General features: G+C 39.0%; 1 protein-coding gene across 1 annotated transcript; it reads right to left on the reverse strand.

Moving 5' to 3' along the window:
- Positions 1-5,176: 5,176 nt before the first annotated feature.
- LOC121429321 (cubilin-like) lies at positions 5,177-19,898 on the reverse strand. Its single transcript, XM_041626330.1, has 15 exons — positions 19,477-19,898; positions 17,714-18,103; positions 17,149-17,511; positions 16,390-16,752; positions 15,523-15,900; positions 14,761-15,129; positions 13,995-14,363; positions 13,306-13,683; positions 12,189-12,327; positions 11,615-11,805; positions 10,448-10,626; positions 9,296-9,693; positions 8,383-8,488; positions 6,484-6,697; positions 5,177-5,500 (listed from the first exon to the last, which is right to left on the reverse strand). The coding sequence occupies exons 1-15, from the start codon at positions 19,532-19,534 to the stop codon at positions 5,325-5,327; spliced, it is 4,071 nt and encodes a 1,356-aa protein (XP_041482264.1). The 5' UTR covers positions 19,535-19,898; the 3' UTR covers positions 5,177-5,324.
- Positions 19,899-20,210: the final 312 nt, after the last annotated feature.

Below are 20,210 nucleotides of genomic sequence, written 5' to 3' on the forward strand. Positions count from 1 at the left end.
GGGAAGATTAACTATTACTTTTGCCTTTCTTTCCTTTCCATAAGAAATCAAAAGTTAATTCATCCAATGATTCATAAACCCACTTAGGAACAGGGGTAATTTAGAATAGATATTATGCACCTTCAATAGTTGAATCTTCCCCATAAGCGTTATCTCCCTTAGCTTCCAAAAGTTCAAGAGTGATTCCATTTTGCTTTCTATTGTATGTTGTAGTCAATGCAATCTATCGTAAACAAATGTTTTACGATCAAGTTTTGTATAACGGGCTCCTATAGGATGTTTCAAAAAGTTGTTCGACTTGAACAGTACAACTGGTGTTCCTAAATTCCTGTGGAAAATTGTATATTCATTGGCGATGTTTAAGTGCGTAAGAAAGAATTACCAGTCGTTCTTAAAATCGCTCTTAACTCAAGAACAGCTTTACGAAACGGCCCCCTTGATACAAATGCGTTTCTATAAATCTATATTGGAGCTCAGGAGAGAGTGGAGGAGGGGGGGGGGCGTTAAAAGTTAAAACAAATTTTATGAAACCTGCAATGGGTCCAATCGCATAAAAAATATAATGGTAACTTTACCATCCACTAGTAATTACCATGGTAACGGTGCTCAACGGCCAACATGAAAGATACCTTTGGATAGCAAATAATTACTATAACAACTGTTATGAAACGGGCCCCTAAACAGCAATGGTGGATCCAGGGACCCATTGCATAAAAATTTTACCAAAATAAAACTCCGGCAAACAAAATTATGCCATTGGAAATCACTCATTAAAAAATTTGCTAAAAATGAAATACCAGAGATTTTTATGGCAAAATTTTCATGCAACAGGTCCCAGGAGTCACCCCTAGAGGCATATTGCCCCACCCGAACCACCCCATACGCCGTGTATGTATATGACGCTCGAGATAGAACTCACAAATTATTTCCAAGATATTGTTTTATGAAGAGAGCAGGGGCCGATTGCACGAAAGGGTCTTTGCAAGGACCGTCTTTCGTGTCGCCCATCTTTTATGATGCGCCATGTGAAACGCATTCTAAATAAATCACCTGCAAACATATTTCATTCGTCCGTTAAAATTAACAAAATATTTGTTTATAAAATGATGTGATATATCATGAAATTGTATAAAATTTGATTTAAAAGCAAGCTAACGAATTTTATTCTTTATCATAAATTTCAGAAACACCCCACTTATAGCGTATCATAAAAGATGGGCGACACGAAAGACGGTCCTTGGAAAGACCCTTTCGTGCAATCGGCCCCATGTATATTTATTGTTTAAAATCATAATCAATAATGTGGTAAACTGTAGTACTATAGTTTATTGATGAATAATCACAGAGAGGAGGGGCGGATCCAGGAATTTAAGGGGGCCCATTTTCCCATGAAAATTTGACAAGAAAAAAAGTTTCATCAAAACTTTAGGGTCATTTCGACCGCAAAAAATAGACAAACCAAAAGAAGGTTCTCACTTTCAAAGGGGGGGGGGGCACACTTGGGTAAAAATGACATATTTACATTAAAAAATGATTGACTCTCAAGTGGGGGGGGGGGCACGAGCCGGATGTGCCACCCCTGGGGGCCGTTTCATAAAAGCTGTTCGTATTAAGTTAAGAGCGACTTTAAGAACGACTGGTGAATCTTTCTTGCGCGCTTTACCATCGCCAGTGAATATAAAATTTACCACAAGAAATGATCACCAATCGTTCTGAAAGTTGCTCGTAACTTACAAACAGCTTTATGAAACACCCACCTGGATCCGCCAGTGATATAGAGCACCTTTGTGTAATTTGTAAGAATGAGACAGGTTTTGCCCCTCTTCGGTCAATGTTTTTTTTTTGTGGGGGAGGGGGTGCACTTTCAGTTTGTTATAGTTTTAAATTCCTGCAAATGCATATAATTTCACACATTAAGACACAAATCTTTCCTCGATTCTTTTCCATTTATTTTGTATTTTTATTGTATTAATCTATTCTCTGAAATTCAATACCAAAAACAACCAAAATATAAATTGACAAGTATAAAACAACTTAAATACAACCAAAGAGACATGAAAATGTCGGAAATTGGAAGGATATCCAGTTCAGCTCTGCCCATGCATAGACAGTTTACTGTTTTTACATGGGGTCCAAGGATTGGATAAGAAAAGCCTTGCAAAAGTATCTGGGAACAAAGGGAGAAATTAGGGGAAATGGGGAAAATACATAATCAAATCATGTCTATGGGAAACATGGGTACTAAAGCACCCATAATATTTTCCTGGGGGTGCTGCGTGTATTCGTGTAATATTCGCCATGCATATGCAACACCCCCTCGGAAATCTGGTGGGTGGGACAAATTCGATAAATGTAAGCATAATGACCCGCATTTTGTATTTTATCTATTGCTTTTATTTTGTAGTAAAAACCCCGATTGTTTTATTTGTCAAATATACATCAGCACCCCCTGTAAAAAAAAATGGGGCCAGGGCCCCGTATCAAATTAAAAATAATAAAAGACGACTTTGAGACTTCAAGGGAAAGAAGAATGACATAATAATAATAATAATGCTAATAATAATAGTTATAAAAATAATAATAGTAATAGGCATTTATATAGCGCCATCTATCCAGAAACATTCTATTCCGATGCGCGATGTTATTAGTATTATTACCCCGGTTTTAGCTCGAGCTGCCTTTCAGCGCTCACGCATTCAAGGAATTAATCCTGTCGGGTACCCATTCACCTCACCTGGGTTGAGTGCAGCACAATTTGGATAAATTTCTTGCTGAAGGCAATTACGCCATGGCTGGGATTCGAACACACGACCCTCTGTTTCAAAGTCAGAAGACTAATCCACTGGGCCACAACGCTCCACATTATTATGAACCATTTTCATATTTTTCTGATCAATAAAGTGACGTAATCGGGCTAATAAACATGTAAGTCTACTTATTCTAGAACATATATATTCGATATGCAAATTCCACTTTAAACTGGGATCTAACAACATGCGAAGATATTTTACTAATATTTTACTTCTTATATACATATCTTATTAACATTCAAGTTCAACCTATTACATTTACTTATCATTATGAGAGAGCCAATAGCACTAACTGTTTTATCACAGTTAAGACTCAATTTGGAATCACACAACCAGTTGTTATTCTTTTTAGGTCAGAATTAAGTTGTGTTCAATAGTTGTTACATTTTATTATGAGAGAAAAAGACTACCGTGTCATCAGCATGAAGGTCATAAAGAATAATTTTGAATACAAAAGAATTATAAGAGACATGTAAGCATCAGCCTTCCCATATACCATATTCATTAAGACATCAATCCTGTGCCTAGAACTATTTCACCTAAATAACGCAAACTTTTAAAATGTCATAACTTGAAAGGAATACATGAATAATCATCAAATCACAAATGCCTGTGTCAGTGAATTTGAAAGCCGCCTTCATGGCTTATCTCAAATGACGCGCAGTTTACAATTGTGAACAGGCTTATTGGTGTGAGTCCGACGGAATGCTTATTGGCGTATTTTTGCATCCACTTCGAAGACACTTTTTTCCACATTCAGAAGCTATTGAAAATGCCAATCAAATCACAATGGACGGGTTAGAGGTCATTGTCGAAAAAAAAACAGCACAGCACATTGACTTAAGATTCGGACCGGAAAAAAATTGCAGATATGTCGTTTGTCCACTATTCTATTGAACATTGTCAATTTCTATTTGTAATTTATAAATTTTAATCACCTATTTATTGCAGGGGACTCACATAACAAGTTATGCTTTCCAGTGATTTCCCCTTTTTTCATTTCTGTTATTCATATTCTGATTTTTAAACTTACTTTGTAAATTTGTTTGAAATGAAGAATAATAAATTCAATTATTAATAATAATAATAATAATAATAGCTGGATTTATAAAGCGCTTTTTCCCTGAGGATACAAAGCACTGCTATTATTACCCCGGCTTTAGCTCGAGCTACCATCACCAGCGCTCAGTGCATTCAAGGAAATAATCCTGCCGGGTACCGATTCACCTCACCTGGGTCGAGTGCAGCACAATGTGGATAAATTTCTTGTCGAAGGAAAACACGCCATGGCTAGGATTCGAACCCACGACCCTTTGTTTGAAAGGCCAGAGTCAGAACCACTAGACAACGGCGCACCCAGTCAATCAGAGTCCAGGACGACACTCGTGTTTTGATTCACCGATTTTCGACAAAGGTTGCTTTGTTATGAAGGGCTTTTGATATAAGATTATCTGCGTTATAGAAAGTGTCAGCGAAGTGGTTGCTAAAGGCATGGTCACACTGCCCGAGCGTTGTTGGAGCGATCGTGGAGCGGAGAGAAAAAAATATCATCACCGCTAGCTACGTTCACCATTTTTGATTTCGATTGTTTCTTTTTTCTATTTTGTTTTCGATTCCCCCCCCCCAATTTTGTGAAACGAAATTCGACCCTCTCTCCCTTCCGCTCCACGACCGCTCCAACAACGCTCGGGCGGTGTGACCATGCCTTAAAGTGCCCTTGCATCAAGAGAAGACAGCGCGGTGTAGGGCACCGCTGATGTATCCCTGGACCCATAACGAGCTCTAAACACTGCGATATTGTGAGCTTCGGATATCGGATTATTTAAAGGACAAGTCTACCCCAAAAAAATAATAAATTCGAATAAAAAGAAAAATATCCAACAAGCATAACAATGAAAATCTTATCAAAATCGGATGTAAAATAAGAAAGTAATGTTATTTTAAAGTTTTGCTCAATTTCACAAAACACTTATATATGCACATGGGTATGCAAACGAGGAGACTGATGACGTCATCCACTCACTATTTCTTTTGTATTTTATTATATGAAATAGGGAATATTCAATTTTTCTCCTTGGCAAGTGAATTAACGATCCCTCCCTGTACAAATGGAGTGAGCATTGTTTTATACTATATGATTCAGTCAAGTTGGTCCTTATATTGTCAAATCTATAACAAAATGAAATATTGTATATTTCAAACAATAAAAAACAAAAGAACTAATGAGTGAGGGACATCATCGACTTTCTCATTTGAGTTGTGTATATCACTGTTTTGTGAAAAATAAGCAAAACTTTAAAGTGTCACAACTGTCTTATTCTACATCCGATTTTGATGAAATTTTCAGCGTTTTGCTACTTTGAATTTTCTCTATTTATTCAAATTAACAATTTCCAGGGGTGGACTTTACCTTTAAATGATTATCAACACTTTACTCCAAATACACCTCTTCAAACATTGTCCCTTTGGCGCGTCACTGTTGTCACTGACACGTCACGACCTCACGATCAGTAATCATGCCTTGATTAGGGGCTCGCTATCAGAATCTTCATCTTTCGCCGGACTTTTGTAACCTTTTGACCTCTGTTGACCCTTCGAGAATGTGACGTAGGCCATCATGACCCCCGCAGCCAGCAGTGTTCCGGACACGCCCATCGCCACCATTTTGTTCATATCGCCACTGTAGTTACCTGGAGGAAAATCAAATAAATACCATATTTTGATCTTACTTGCAATGCGTCTCACAGAAAAGATAAACAAAAGTCAACGCTTAGAATTAAAAAAAATAGATTATTTTATTTTATTATTACAGGACGGGAATGTTCCCGATAATTTCTCACACGTATACTTCAGTAAGACCAAGATGGCACAATTCAATATTTTTTTCCCGCTCACTTTATAACTTGATATTTGCACGCATATTCTCTCAATCAATGGCCACCGAAATGTGAGAATGTACCAAACGATATAAAAGACAAGTAAACATAAAATAATACGAGGCAAGGTGAATCTTTATATACGGGATCTTATTTGCAAAGTGAGGCATCAAATAGATCAAGACAACTAAACGCCGAAAATTTGGTGACCTTGTTCGTAAAGTTTGGGGTAATTTTTGTTTTTATTTGTCCCGATTATCATGAATTTTGTTCAGTCTGATCAATATAGCAGCATCATACATTCAGTCCCCAAAATATAGACATTTTCAGATCGAAAAAAATTGACAAAAAAATCCTAAAATTCGCGACAAAAGGGTGTATTAAAAAGGTCGAGACCATCAACGCCGCAACAATTTTGCAACCTAATTCGTGAAGTACAGATGCGTTCAACATTTTCCAATAAATCCTTTTCCTGCTATCTATTTAGCAAAATACATTCTCTTGAAAAAATCATTATTCACGTATTCATGAACGGTTTATTAGTCAAGGTATGTCTGAAGAAGAAAGAAAAATGGCAACATTGTCAAAATAGCACAATTGACGACGAAATTGTCAAACTTGTACCATGATCACGAAATTTGCAAAACTTGCTTACAGAGTGGCACAGAACTCAAGAAAAAATAAAACACCGCAGATTCATCGATTAAATTTGGAACAATGATCTTCAAAACTTTCTGGATCGTCACCCATAATCGAGCGTACTTTTAGGACAACGTACACAATGAATATTGGCCTACCTGACGATGACTTTGCATGCCCGGATTCATCTATCCCCCTCCGTTTCCGCTGAGGGGAGATGGGACCGTTTGAGACGGTGTGGGGCTGGGAGCTCGAACCCCGAACCTGCGGGATAGCCGCCGTTCTCTTTGCTCTTTGACTCACACAGCCTTGGGCACAGCGCGAAGAGGAATCACTGCCGTCACACACTAGCACCTCACAGTGTATGAACACCTAGCACATATGAAACCAAAAAATGTTGAAGAAAAAAGTCCCACCGAGTTTTCAAGAATGCATACAGCATTTCCATTTATTTGAATGCAGGATAATGAATGAGCAAAACTGTGGTGTTAAAACTGACACCAACTGGTGTTAATAGAGGACCACACCCTGAGGTGTTAAAATTACACCCTAAAGATTGAACATAACACCAAGGAGTGTAAATGTAAAAGGTGTTGTAATAACACCTATAGGTGAAAAACTAACACCACCAATTTAACGCCGGTGTAAAATAACTGGTTTGGTCCTCTATGTACACCGGTTAACACCCCAGTTTTTGCTGTACACGTCGATTAAATTCCTTGTTCATAGGTTCCGCGACCGGGGATCGAACCCCAGACTTTCAAATGTCTAGTCAGGCGCCGTAGACTACTCGGCCAAAGCACCTCCACTTTAATCACTGGTCGATACCAACATTTTGAAGACGAAAGGTAGTATTTGGAGAGGAGTGCTTTGATTATTATTTGTCAGTTAATAATACGACTTTGAAATGAATAAAATTAGAATATATTCACCATTTAGTTGAACAAATTTGATAACAAAACACGGCTGAAAATTATATCTAATAAATTCCAGTCTCTAATGACGAACGTGTAACCCATCAGAGTTCATATTTATATTAAAAACATATATGGCTCTCAAAAGAGGGGGAGGGGCACGACCCGATTGTACCCCCCCCCCCCCGATCCGATGGGGGCTGGATGCCACAAACGGTAGAGGTCATACATGTAGTACCAATTCGTTTGACTCTCAAATCATTCTTAACTGTCTGGGAAAGAAAAACAAGATAATAGTCATCACCATTAAAAGAATTAGCAAAGAGCATATAGTACACATAACAAATATACCATGTAAATGAATTATGACATGGTTGGCTTCCCATAGTTTTAGGACAGAGTAAGACCACGGTCTATGTTAAACCCGACTTCAAAATACAGGCCTATATATTTGCAAGAATTACTGGACCGAATACTGCACAATTTATGCAGAGTAATATCATACTACGTTCTGAGTGACTTATTCGACATTGCCATTGTTATTCTTCCACTGGAAGGAAATTTAGTGACATTTACATAATTATTATGAAATCTTGAGCAATGACTACTCGCACGCAATGCTGGCAGGAAGATAAAATACTGAGATTGTGTCCAGAAATTGCATAGCATACCCCATCTTTGCATATGCAGTTCCATTAACACACATACTTCGGAAATCTCAAGCTTATTTCTTTTTTTTCTGTAATGATATTCGAATGAATCGGATGCACATGTAGTATTAGCAGCAAGATGATTCAGTACTTTAATGTCACCTTACTGATTGCACCATCAAAGAGAGGTCAGTGTTCTATAATTAGACCTATGCCGTGAAGACTGTTTCAAGAGTCGATAAAGATCATGTTATTTTCTTTCGACTATTTCTTCCAAAGCTACAAACTGGATCATTTCAAAACTTTTCAATTTTTACCTTGTCGCAAATTCCAAACCAAATGTTTATAGACGTCTATCATGATAATGCCAACAATATTCACTTAGAAGTAGGGTCCTAAATTCAAGGTAATTAAGCCAATACATATCTGGTAAAACAAAGGGGCAAATAAAAATGAAAAGAAATCTTCACTCAAGGCCTAATTTTCCGCATACCTGGTCATATTCTCCGATAAAACCGAAAGCCAGTAGAGAGAAGGCAGACATCATCGGGTCATCTAAGATGTTATCATAGAACACGACCGTTGGATCTTTAGCACATCTGAAGACAATGAAAACCAATTTAACATCGTGAAAAAATACACTTACACAGAATCGACTACTAGTATAATAATAATAATAATAATAATAATAAAAACATATCCGATTGGTCGATGATTTACAGCCTCTCTAAAGGCTGTCTAGCATGCATTAAATCATCCTGTTATTTTGTCTATTTTTTAAATTATATCATTCTTATTTAAAAATAATACTTTTCACCTTATGTAGGATGGTTTATACATCAGAACGATGTCTCTTAGATACGACGCCTCTTTATCATTGTAATGCGTACTTTTTATCCACTCCTTAGGAGCATTCAAACGAGAGTTCCTAAACTCATTTGCAAGGCATACTACATAGGTATTCACACCGAGGGAACCCGTTAAACAGTTCGGTGGATAGTGAAAAAATGTGAACTGACGAATTGTCAATGGATTCTAGGCCGTGGTGGGACTCGAACACGAAACCCTCTGGTAACATGGCAAGAGAACCGCTACATCACGACGATTCTAACAGAGAAGGTATATTGCAGAATTCGAGCCTGTACGATTAATGCGCGTGTAGCCACTTTCCATTGGTATTGCAGTGTTTCTCTTGGTCAATTAAGTGTATGGACATGTTGTTTATGGAAGAATATCTAGCAACCTTTGTCAAGGTTCGATGTAAAGCACCGTAATAGCATTAGATTAGTGTAAAATTGAGTTCATTTTACATTATGGAAATAAATGCTGTTTGCAGCAAAGAAGGTATTTCAGAATTTAAGCAGAAACATCATTATATAAATGGTGCTGCATATACAGCCACTAACCCATCGGTGATGATATGATATTTCGCCTGGTCAAAGGGGAAAGGATGCGGCGTGGCCCAGCAGGACTCGATCAGCACCGTCACGTCAGTTACCGCGGTCAGATTGACCGCGAAGAACACCGGTTCACCGAGTGGTATCCTCTCATCCTCTTCCGCCCGTTCAGCGAAGTTGGCATCCTTGTACCGCGCGAGCTCCAAAGAGAAATTGCCAAATCCGATTTCGGAGAAAGAGACCACGCCGACTTGCGGATGGTAACTGTTGCCAAGGATGACGTGCCGATCGAAAGAACACGTGACCGGTATGTGTAGGATAGCGTCTCGTGTGACCGTCTCGCCATGTTTGGATCTTGGTTCGAAGTAGGTGATGACGTTGGAGAAGGTAATGGTGTCTTCTGTTTCCTGATAGTATCATAAAACGAGACCACAATTACAAAACTAACTAGTTAAAATGACTAAAGCTGGGTGTAACTATTATCATATTTCACTGACCTCGGGTCCCAACTGACTTAGAAAACGGTCTGGACTGCATTATATAAGCCAATCGACTAGGTCTTATTTTGCAACAGGTTTCCTATTTAATCTAGCAACTTTCATTAGTTTGGCTTCAGAGTGAATGGGAAGTCTGGATTGCTGAAACAATGGAGAGAGAGGTCAGGGTTTAGGGGAGAAAATGTGGAGGAAGAAGAGGAGGCTTCCTAACACCAATATCAACGGCAGGCCAATCATCCAATGACGCAGACTAAAGGCCTGCTCTGCAGTTTTCCGCGGTCTGGAAACGGAAACCTTCACGAAATACGAATTCATGGAATTTGACGGAAGTCCCAATTTTTCTGGCCCCGAAACAGATAAACCAAGAAAAATACACTACGAAAAATCATATGACAAAACAAACATCCTTGTGCAGAGAATAAAACCTCCAAAGGATGTCCATCAAATCTGTTTCGCAATGTTTTCGAAAAGCTATATCTGCATAAGACCTTGCAATCTTCATTTTTTTCTATTGACAATTTTTATTGAGATATTGATCAGTCAGTGAAAACACGGATAGACATAATGTTCAGAACACGGAAGAATGGAACTGGTATTTTAGAATACAGAAAAGTGGGGTTTCTGACGTAGACCTACTTGAAATCTTCAAACCAACTTGCTTTACCTCCAATGTAGTACCACAGTCATCGAACGACGTCGAAATCGCAACTTTTACACTGTCGTGATCGTAACCAACGCAGGAACCATCGGTGAGAAAGACGTCGGTCGCACCATCGCCCGGCGCCAGGAGAGCGCGATCGACGAGGACCGTCATCGAATTGCTGTCACACGTGACATCAGCACCTGTGTATCATATTAAGAAAAACCAATAGCCAATCAAATTTGCGCTTCGATTCTCATACTTTTAAGGACAATTAATATCATCCAATCAGGATCAGTGTGTCAACTCTGTAACTAATTATATTAATTCTAGTGTTACAGATCGAGGACCATGGAATTGAGCAGAAGATTCATCATCCTAAATCCATGTTAAATCTAATTTGAGAACATACAGAGTAGCTTATAAATGGTTATGGTCGTAGAAGATTGTGTTTGTAGCGCAAGATTCAAAGATCACAACAAATTCAATATCTAATGCTTAGCGAAGAACAAAATAATGACAATAAAAATTATGTTCAACATTGTTTTGATTGTCATTTATTTTTTAATTGTCATTTGTTTTTTAATTTTCAGAATTATTCACTAACAAAATAGTACATGCATCTAGAGAACATCAGAGCTCCTCAGTCGCGAGGCATCAACTATAACATACGACTACAGATTGGTTTACAATGTTCTGGAAACAGGAAAGCATTTCAAAAGCCAACCACCATTCATAGATTCAAGTCAGTAAAGTATTTTTCCCTTGTCCGCTTGTTTTGTCCCTCTTTCAATTCAGAGACCAGATTTTAGCGCAGATAGTTGAGAAGTAGAAGGATATCCAGTACGTTAAATGTATGATTCGCAAAAAAATATTGCTCAGCCACTTATGGAGAATTCAAGAACAGAGTATAAATATTTCGTCGATTGCCCTTCAAAATAGCAAAGAATACTAAAAGGTCTTTGGCAAAATTTGAAAACTGGAATAGCAATTTCATCCTAAGTTGTAGAGCTTACAAACAATTGCAAATATTCATTAGTCCAGAATCAAGGAATGAATTGCTTTTTACCACTTTTCGACAAAGACTTTTTTGATGTTTTTTGTCATGACGAGCATATAACAATACGTGTACATTGTGCTGTTTTTAATCCTCCTTACGTCACCGAGAGAGGGCTCCTAATTTATATTTACCTTCTCCACACGTAACGCCGGAGTCCTCCGAATGACCGCAGTTGTTCGTACCGGTTGGCATGGCGTGAGTGCAATCAATTACATGCTTCTCGTCTCCGCTACACTGAAGATCATCCAGCCATATCTGTCCTGTTCCTGGTCCAAAGTAAGCCCTGGACCAGAACGCAATCACGGTCCTGAACCCCAACATCCTAGAGTATAAAATGACAACGCATAAATGCCAAACATCTTACAGAAAAGTTAGGTGTTTTCAACGAAGTTAATGTTAAGACAATAGTGATAAATAGATTAGCTATAATTTCGAGGTGTTTTGACGGGTACTTGGCAACTGCAACTCACTAGGGACTTGACCCTGCGGGTAACGTTGCGTATCATACCACAAACGCCAAAGAAAAGACCAAAATAATGTACTGACTCTAAAATCCATGGCAAACTTTGTAGGAACTTATGCCTTGCAGAAATACCCTTCTTGCTTACTTTGTACATTATTTCTTATTATTCAAAATTGCAAGAAAAATCCGAGCAACAAACGCGAACCATTCATTCAAATGATCTACTCCTGAATTTGACGTACCTACAGACAACTGTGGCGTCCTCTATGCCCCAGTCATCATCGCAGACCGTACCCCAGATGTTGTTATGATAGAGTTCGACACGCCCTTCATGAGGCCCACTGCCACCTACCAAACGGATGTCACTGGTAGGCGGATTCCCTGAGAGAGAAGGGTAAGAGAGAGAGGGGGAGAGGGAGAGGGGGGGGGGGGTACGAGAATCCAACATTTTTATACGGTTCATCGTGATGCTTCGTAAAACTAATGGGGTGTTGCAAGAAACTTGCGATCATTTACTACATGGTATACCGTAAACCACTTCCGCGATTGGCCATGCCACCCTGCAAACCTTCAAACATCATCTGATATTGCCAAGAAGTTTATTATTCATAGCACGGAAGGTTACATTGTTTTTCAGCACATTGATCAATTTTTACCATAAGTATCATTGGTGATTTTATCTTGTAATAATTGAATAAGAAAATTTAAATATTGATATTGTTTCTTCTTTTGAAAGAGACACTATTGTAATGTACACTCGTGAACAAGTCTTGAGACTCGAAACCTGGTAACTTGATCGGACTAGATGGTATTGAGGGTTTGAATATCATTGGAATTGAGCCCAATGAAAAAAAAAATCGCCAAATCTCAGGCATTCGATATTTGTGAAACGTAACTCTTGCCATTTTTTCCAACTCATAGGTTTGAACAATGGATTACTTTCTTTTTAAATCCTATCCCCTTTACACTGTACATAATAATATATTGTCATATTCTAACCAGGGTAGCCACTTCACTTCCGCAAGCTGTTTTCCAGCTCCAAGTGGGCTCTGCTCTTAGTGACCCCGGCACTAGCAAGGCTACCGCAATCGCACGCTCAAGCATTCGATAATTTTTTTTTTCTACCGTGCTACCATCTACCCATATACTCTCCTGGGAGGAGAGTTTAAAGTATAGATAAACGCATTGCCAAAGAACGCGAGTGTTGCGGTGGGATTCGAACCCGGGTTTATAGTTCTGAGATTTATCCACTCGTCAACAGCACCTCTATATTGATATCATTGTTATTTTTCATTTATTTATCTATTTATTTTATTTTTTTTTTTTTTTGGGGGGGGCAAATACAATAGAAAGACCTACCTCCCAAAAATGTAACGATAATGGAAGCGCCTCTACCACTTGTAGCCCGATTCGAGTAAAAACGGAGAGCCATTGCGTTTCCGGTGGCGTTTACCTCTGTCGGAAAGACAGACCCAGACGCACGATACAGTTCCGGGTCAGAAAAAGCACTTCCGTCGTGAAGGGAGAGGAACGAGTTCGAATCCGTTTGGAAATCAACAAACTGGACAGAGATGTGTGTATCTGAAGGACTCGTCACGTACCATCGGCAGTCAAAGTGATCCCCGTTTGTGTCTGGGTAGTTAGGTGTTGTAGAGAGGAAGGTTCGTGTATCGAAATCTAAAGGAATCCCACCCCCACAGGTAGCTAGTGCAGAAGAGTCGTCCCAGTTTGGAGGAACTGTAAATAAAGACATGGTGACAATTAATTCCCAAGCGTTCCTTTCAATTTGGTTTGGCAGTGGGCTACCAGTACCACTTGACATAGAATGTAAAACAAACATGAAAAACAATGTTCACCCTATTAAATATTTCAAATTAATTTCGTTGAACCTTTGAAACTTTTTAATGCCGATTGAATGTTTGTTTGGGTCTTCAAGTCGAGTTTGATAATTTGATATAAGGATTTCCAGTCATTTCGAGTAACGTCCGTTCAAGATATCGAAAGGACATGGGCTTCCATATTTTCTTTTTTATAAGTCAGGTGCTTACCATTGAGATTGACCTTTGCCTTCAGCCCTCGTGCTGTATCAGTCATGGATGAGTCATAGAATCTCACAAGGAGGGAGTTCTTAGACCCAACGACCGTTGTTGCAAGGTTGTTGCCTGATATCTCGGTAACAGGTTCGTCCTCGTCGAAGACGTACACGTATGTTGTCACATCCGTGTCGAGATCGAAGATTTCCAACGTGAACACCAAGCCATTTTCTCCGCTGATATACCATCTGCAGTCGAAACTTCCGGTCGGTTGAAGGCTTGGGTAAGTCGGCGAGGTAAAGGTCAGACTTGTTGAAGTAGAATACATGTCTATGCTTCCACCACACGACGTCATGACGGTCGTTTCATCCCAAGAGAACGGATCTACAGAAGAATAAGATAGCTTAAGGATAGGATATATTGCTCCTCAGGAGGAGGTACCAATCGAAAAGAATTTGAGTTTCATTTCATGTATTACAGTAGAGGATAAATTGAATTCGAGTTACTGAAAAAAAAAACATATCTCAAAAGAAAATTATTCTGCATCGGGCACATTATAACCATTATTCATTGGATATGACATTTGTTCGACATGAAAACTCATCTCGGCCTATGTTCGAAGGTCATAGACACATCGTTTGCACTTTCCTCAAATGGATTGCATGGTGACATGTTCATTGCTGTTTCGGTATCGTATCGCTAGGTATTATCATGGGCATCGAGTCAGAATATGTTTCTGGTGTCATTAGATCTAGTAATTTGTTTACGATTGTTTCGGTACCTGATATTACGACTACTGCCGAAAACCCACGCTCCGGGTAGGCAGATGGAGAGTCTGCAAACACGATAGTCACACCCGGTCCAGATGACAGGAACGGTGTCGGAAGGGTCTCCCCTCTGATAATGGCCACATCCTGCTGCAAAGCGTTCACGGCGTCGTACACGTTCAGAGTGGCGTCAATGGTCTGCATATCGTTGACTTCAAAGGAAACTGCTTTATCCTCTTGACACGTTACGTACCAGTAACAGAGTGTTGAGGCAAGGACCGCAGAGGGCGTGGTATACCATGGGGTCTTAATGGCAGAAGATGGTTGGGTGACATTTAAATAGAGTTGACCGCCACAAGAAATATCTGGTTCAGGACTGGCCGCTATATATATTTATACAAAAAATAGTAACAAGATTGTTGCTGTATTGCTGTACTTCGTCATTTCATCTACTGATAACATCATTAAAAGTTTTTTCTCTTAAGCACACACTTGTCCACTTCCAACGATTTCTCGGGAAGCAAACGTACCGCTCCTCCACTAGGAGTAGGCCTCTGAGTGGTTAAGACAGTAATGACAAACGTCACTAGATTGACATAATTTCGTGCATAAATGAGTAAACTTCGTAACCGCTCTAACCTTACAATACACTGTTTGCCACACCCAGTGCTTAGAATAGATTGCTGATAGCATTGCTACAATCTGAAAACAAGTCTTAACGTCTATCACGTCTCATTTTTAATCGAAATCAAGACTATATGAACAATCATACGCACCGTCAATGATACTGACTTCCGCCAAGAGTCCACGGCCGTTCATGTAATCAGACAAGTCATTGTACAGGACAGAGACTCCGTTTCTAGAGGAATGAAAAGGGGGTAAAGCGCCCTCACCGGCGATGCTTGATACCGTTACAACTGGGCTGTTGACACTATCAAAGACATGTACGTATCCGCTATGCGTCTCGATGTCAAGAAACTCGATCCGCACTCGGGTGTTTGGGGGACTGATGAAGTACCAGTAGCATGCGGTGTACTGGTCGATCGTTGTACCATAGTTTGGAGATGAGAACGAAAGTGACGGTAAATGATTCGGATCGAGGGTTATGGATCCTCCGCACGATGCGAGGGTGTTCAATGAATCCATAAATATCTCTGATGAGCAAAGAATGGGTATAGAAAGTGTAAACAAGTGCAGGTAAACGAAACATCAGATTTGCATATTTCATTTCAAAACATTCTCTCAATTGCATTTTACTAGACCGTAACTGATCACTCAAAATTACTCATAAAACTCCATGTTTTCATGAGAATGATGGCATCGAAATTATATGAGGTCATATAGTTTCGTTTACTTGTCTATGGTAGCAGAACATTGTGTATATCATGATGTAAAATGTATTAAGATAATATTTCGCATAAATAATTATGATCCCAAAGTCTGACAGCTAGGAACACACGTCCACTATTAGGATTTGTTGGTGTTCATCTTGAAATACCCATTGACAATATTCTTTACTGATCCCCTTTTCTTTCTTTATCTCTAACTTTCTCGTGTATTCTTTCGTTCTCTTCCCCTCTCTTCCTATCTCTCTCCGTCACTCCTCATGATAAAAAAAAGAGTCATTTTCGACAGTGGCACACCTGATATGCTCACATTCACAGTCACTCCTTGGCCCGGTTCCCGCCAATTCGAATACATCCAAATAACCGCTGTGTTGTCCAACGTCATTAGCGTATCCACTTCAAAACTCCCGGATAGACTGGCAATCGGTGTGTTCATTCCGCTCCGAACGTCTAGGTAGACACCGGGCCCGGTATCCATGTCCGACATCTCGACGGATAATTTGGATCCGGTTGGGCCGTTGACGAACCAGTAGCTTCCGAAATAGACGCCCAAATCGGTGGAGAAGTTGTTCGTCTGAAAGGAAAAGCTTGGTTGGTCTTCGGTGAGGGTTATGTGACCTCCGCTTAAGAGGTTGATGGCATCTTCTTCAGCCGTAGTATCTTGAAAGCAAAGAAATTGATGACGGCAAGTTTTTATGCATCTGAAAAGGGGTGTGCACTTTATTCGAAGTCAATATTTCGTGGTCTAAGACGGTGCTTTTTAAAAGGTCTCTTCACAAATTTCATGAATGTATTCACGTACATATAATGAACAATCAGTTATTATCAAAATTAAATTTATTCTCATGCGAACCTTTTAAGAAAAGATCAGTTAAAACCTTATTAAATTCTGGGTAGTTTTAAACCAATTATGTGTCATTTGGGTGAAGACTACTCAGTATTGGTTGAAAACTACCCAGAGTTGGAAAAGGTTTTGAACCAAACCAATCGTTGTGTGGACAGTATGTTGCCCAACATTCTAAGAGTGTAGGCATACATGAAGGTGTATCAACTCACCATTGTAGAAGACCTCAAATCGTACATACGAGGCAGACTGGATTTCATAGGCATCAAAGAGACAGTTCATTTGGTTGGAACCCGACACTACTTCGTGAGGAGTAGACCGGATATTGGAGAATTCGGCCAGCCGGTTTCCTATCGAGTCGGCAACCATGAAGTAATCGTAGAAATCGAGACGCACGTCGAGAAAGCGGAGCATGGCTACTGTAGACGGGGGCGTGGTTATTTGCCAGACACAGTAGGCGGGGTTACTGCCGGCTTCCTGATTGGTCACCTCAATTTCAAAAGATGAAGTTGATTGGTCGAGATCTATGGTGCCACCACATTGGCTGGGGTTAGCCGATAAAACACCAGAACTTTCTAGTAAGATCGAGGGAGAAATCGAGCGATGTAGTAAGTATATGTATTTTTAAACGGTGAATGTACGTAAAAAATGTTTATATTTTAATCACCGACATTCTCTCCATTAGAAACCCTTTGTGGCTTAAAAGATACATCTAGAAGTATTAAAATGAATATTTCTTGTAATGGATAGGCATACGATAATTTTTTTTCAACTCACTTGATTTTGGTTTCAGGACCATTACATGGAGGACCGCTGTTCCTTTGAAAACTGGCCCAGACTCAAGCTGAATCGTCAAGGAATTACTCTCACTGACGAAATCCAGTTCCAAATAATCCCTTATATCAATTCCAACTCCACCCATCATTCTATCGCCGTCAAAGACCGTAAGCGATTCGTTTTGTCCAATATCGAGGTCAACAACCTCCATTTTGATGACGTTACCAGTGGGAGCGTAGAAGTACCAGTTGCATTTACTTCCGGGGTCACCGAATCCAAACGGAAAATTCGGCACCTGTATCTGATATGATGGCTCCTTGTCGTGCAGTGTGAGAAACCCGTCACAATATGGTGTTACCGTCTGCATGTTATTGATGTTCTCACTGCATACTGATAGAATGTGAAAAAAAAGCACAATCATGAAACAATATCATTTTCAACAATTTACATATACATGTAAAATGTAAGACGCCTCGGTCATTTAAGCTAATTCTCTTCCCCAATGTAAAAAAAAGAAAAGAAAATCACAACTACTCAAGGTTTAAAGAATCCACCCGACCTAACACGGAGATCAATGTGTGCCCCCCCCCCCCGTAAAACAATTGAGCCATAATCATCAGAAATGGGAGACAAAAGGTTACCATATTTGCTCTAAAAGTGATAAATTGATGCAATTATGGTAAATTTTGACGGATAGTATATCAGTTTAATAGTATTCTGTAGTAATTCCAAAATCATTTTTAGTCAAATACTGTATGTTCCTTTAAGTTATGTTAGGTATACATAGGCGTGACAGACAGAAAAAAGAGAGGCTGCAGGACGTATAGAAATTGGTTCAACTCCTTTTATTTCCAAGCTTCTTCCTTCTATATACAAACTTTCGGACATTTCATGTAATAAGACATGGAAATTAAGCATTTCCGAGCAGTTTTTGCAATCATGAAGAAGATGTGTATCTAACTAAAGAATTTTTACGAGGGTGAAGCTTGCGCTTTACTCTCATGGCTGCATGGCTTCTATATAAGCTACATAAGCTTTCAGCTTACGATAGCTGGCCTCTGCATTTAAATTTAATTGTTATTTTTTACATGAATTATGTCTATATCTATACAATTTTCACCTTTGTAATTTGATCATTATGTATGTTTGATGTTTTATCATTGTAATAAATTTGTAATTATGATTTATTATTATTGATAAATGCAGAAATACCTACTTGAAAAAGAAAGAGCTGAAATAATGACGAGAAAAGGAACCTATTAAGGACTGCTTTTAGTGACTCATGAATAGGATGCATATCTCACCAATCCGATAGTGCGAGATATTCCAACCTTAAAACTGGACATTCTACACATTATTTTGGTTGTAACCAGGGTCAAAAAAGTACCTTACTAAACAATAATCAACAAATTTCATGCAAGCGTGAAACGCGAGCCAAAAATTCGTGATATTCCAACCTGAAATTTGGACATTCTAAGCATTTTTGCAACCATGAATAACTTGCTAAAGAATATTTGATGAGGGCGCGAAGCGCGAGCAAAAAATATGATTTTTTAACCTAAAATGTATAATGTTTTACTTCAAAAAGGGTATTTCATTTTGATATAGGGAATTTCCCGTTTTGACAAAAGGCATTCTTTCATACGGCGAATGGGGGGTAGGGGGAGCACACCCTGCCTTAAATCTATATTCAACATCATAGTCATTTGACATATTTTACACACTGTTTTTAAGAAATGTAAAAACATATTGTTAATGCTTACCTCGTTGAAATAGAAAGATAAATAGACCCAATCTGAGGCACGTCGCACGGTTAGCCATTTCAATAGGCCACTTCACACAGTATATTTTACCACACAGACACGATGATAAGTACAAGATATTTAGATTTCTTCTACTTTTCTCTATAAAAGTCACTTCAAAATCTATGATTATTTTCACCTTTCACATCGACACACTGATCTCTTTACAGAAGCACTTAAAAAAGTACAAATACTTTTCCTGGCTTTACTTTTCTTATTCTTGTGAGCTTTCTTGATTTTCATATTCTGGCGCATCACTCCGTGATATTCGTACGCGTAAGAATCGAGTTCAGCTTCACAAAATTCGTTGCTGTGACTGCAGGGATTGTCTTATCGCTGGCACGAAACATCCGTGTTTATAAGTCGATTAAAAGTCGATTATGAAGGAGGACTGTAAACATATAATCAGATAACAATAGTTTACTAGATTTGACAGAGTGACCCGATTAGGGGCATGTTTGTACTAATTAATATTTGGTAGGATCTTTTCTTGGTACTTCAATGTGTATTATATCTATATGGCAATGTTGCTCAACCTATGACGTCGATCGTTCTCACAAATTTTGTTATTGCGCCACGCAAAACGTTTCATATGCAAGGGCAATATTCTCAAACATTTTTTTTCTCTTTTAACATTTTCTTCTTGTTCTTGATCTCCTCCTTATTCTTCTTCTCATTCTTCTATTCCAATAGCA

The sequence above is a fragment of the Lytechinus variegatus genome, chromosome 15 (assembly GCF_018143015.1).
Source record: "Lytechinus variegatus isolate NC3 chromosome 15, Lvar_3.0, whole genome shotgun sequence".
NCBI lineage: Eukaryota > Metazoa > Echinodermata > Echinoidea > Temnopleuroida > Toxopneustidae > Lytechinus > Lytechinus variegatus.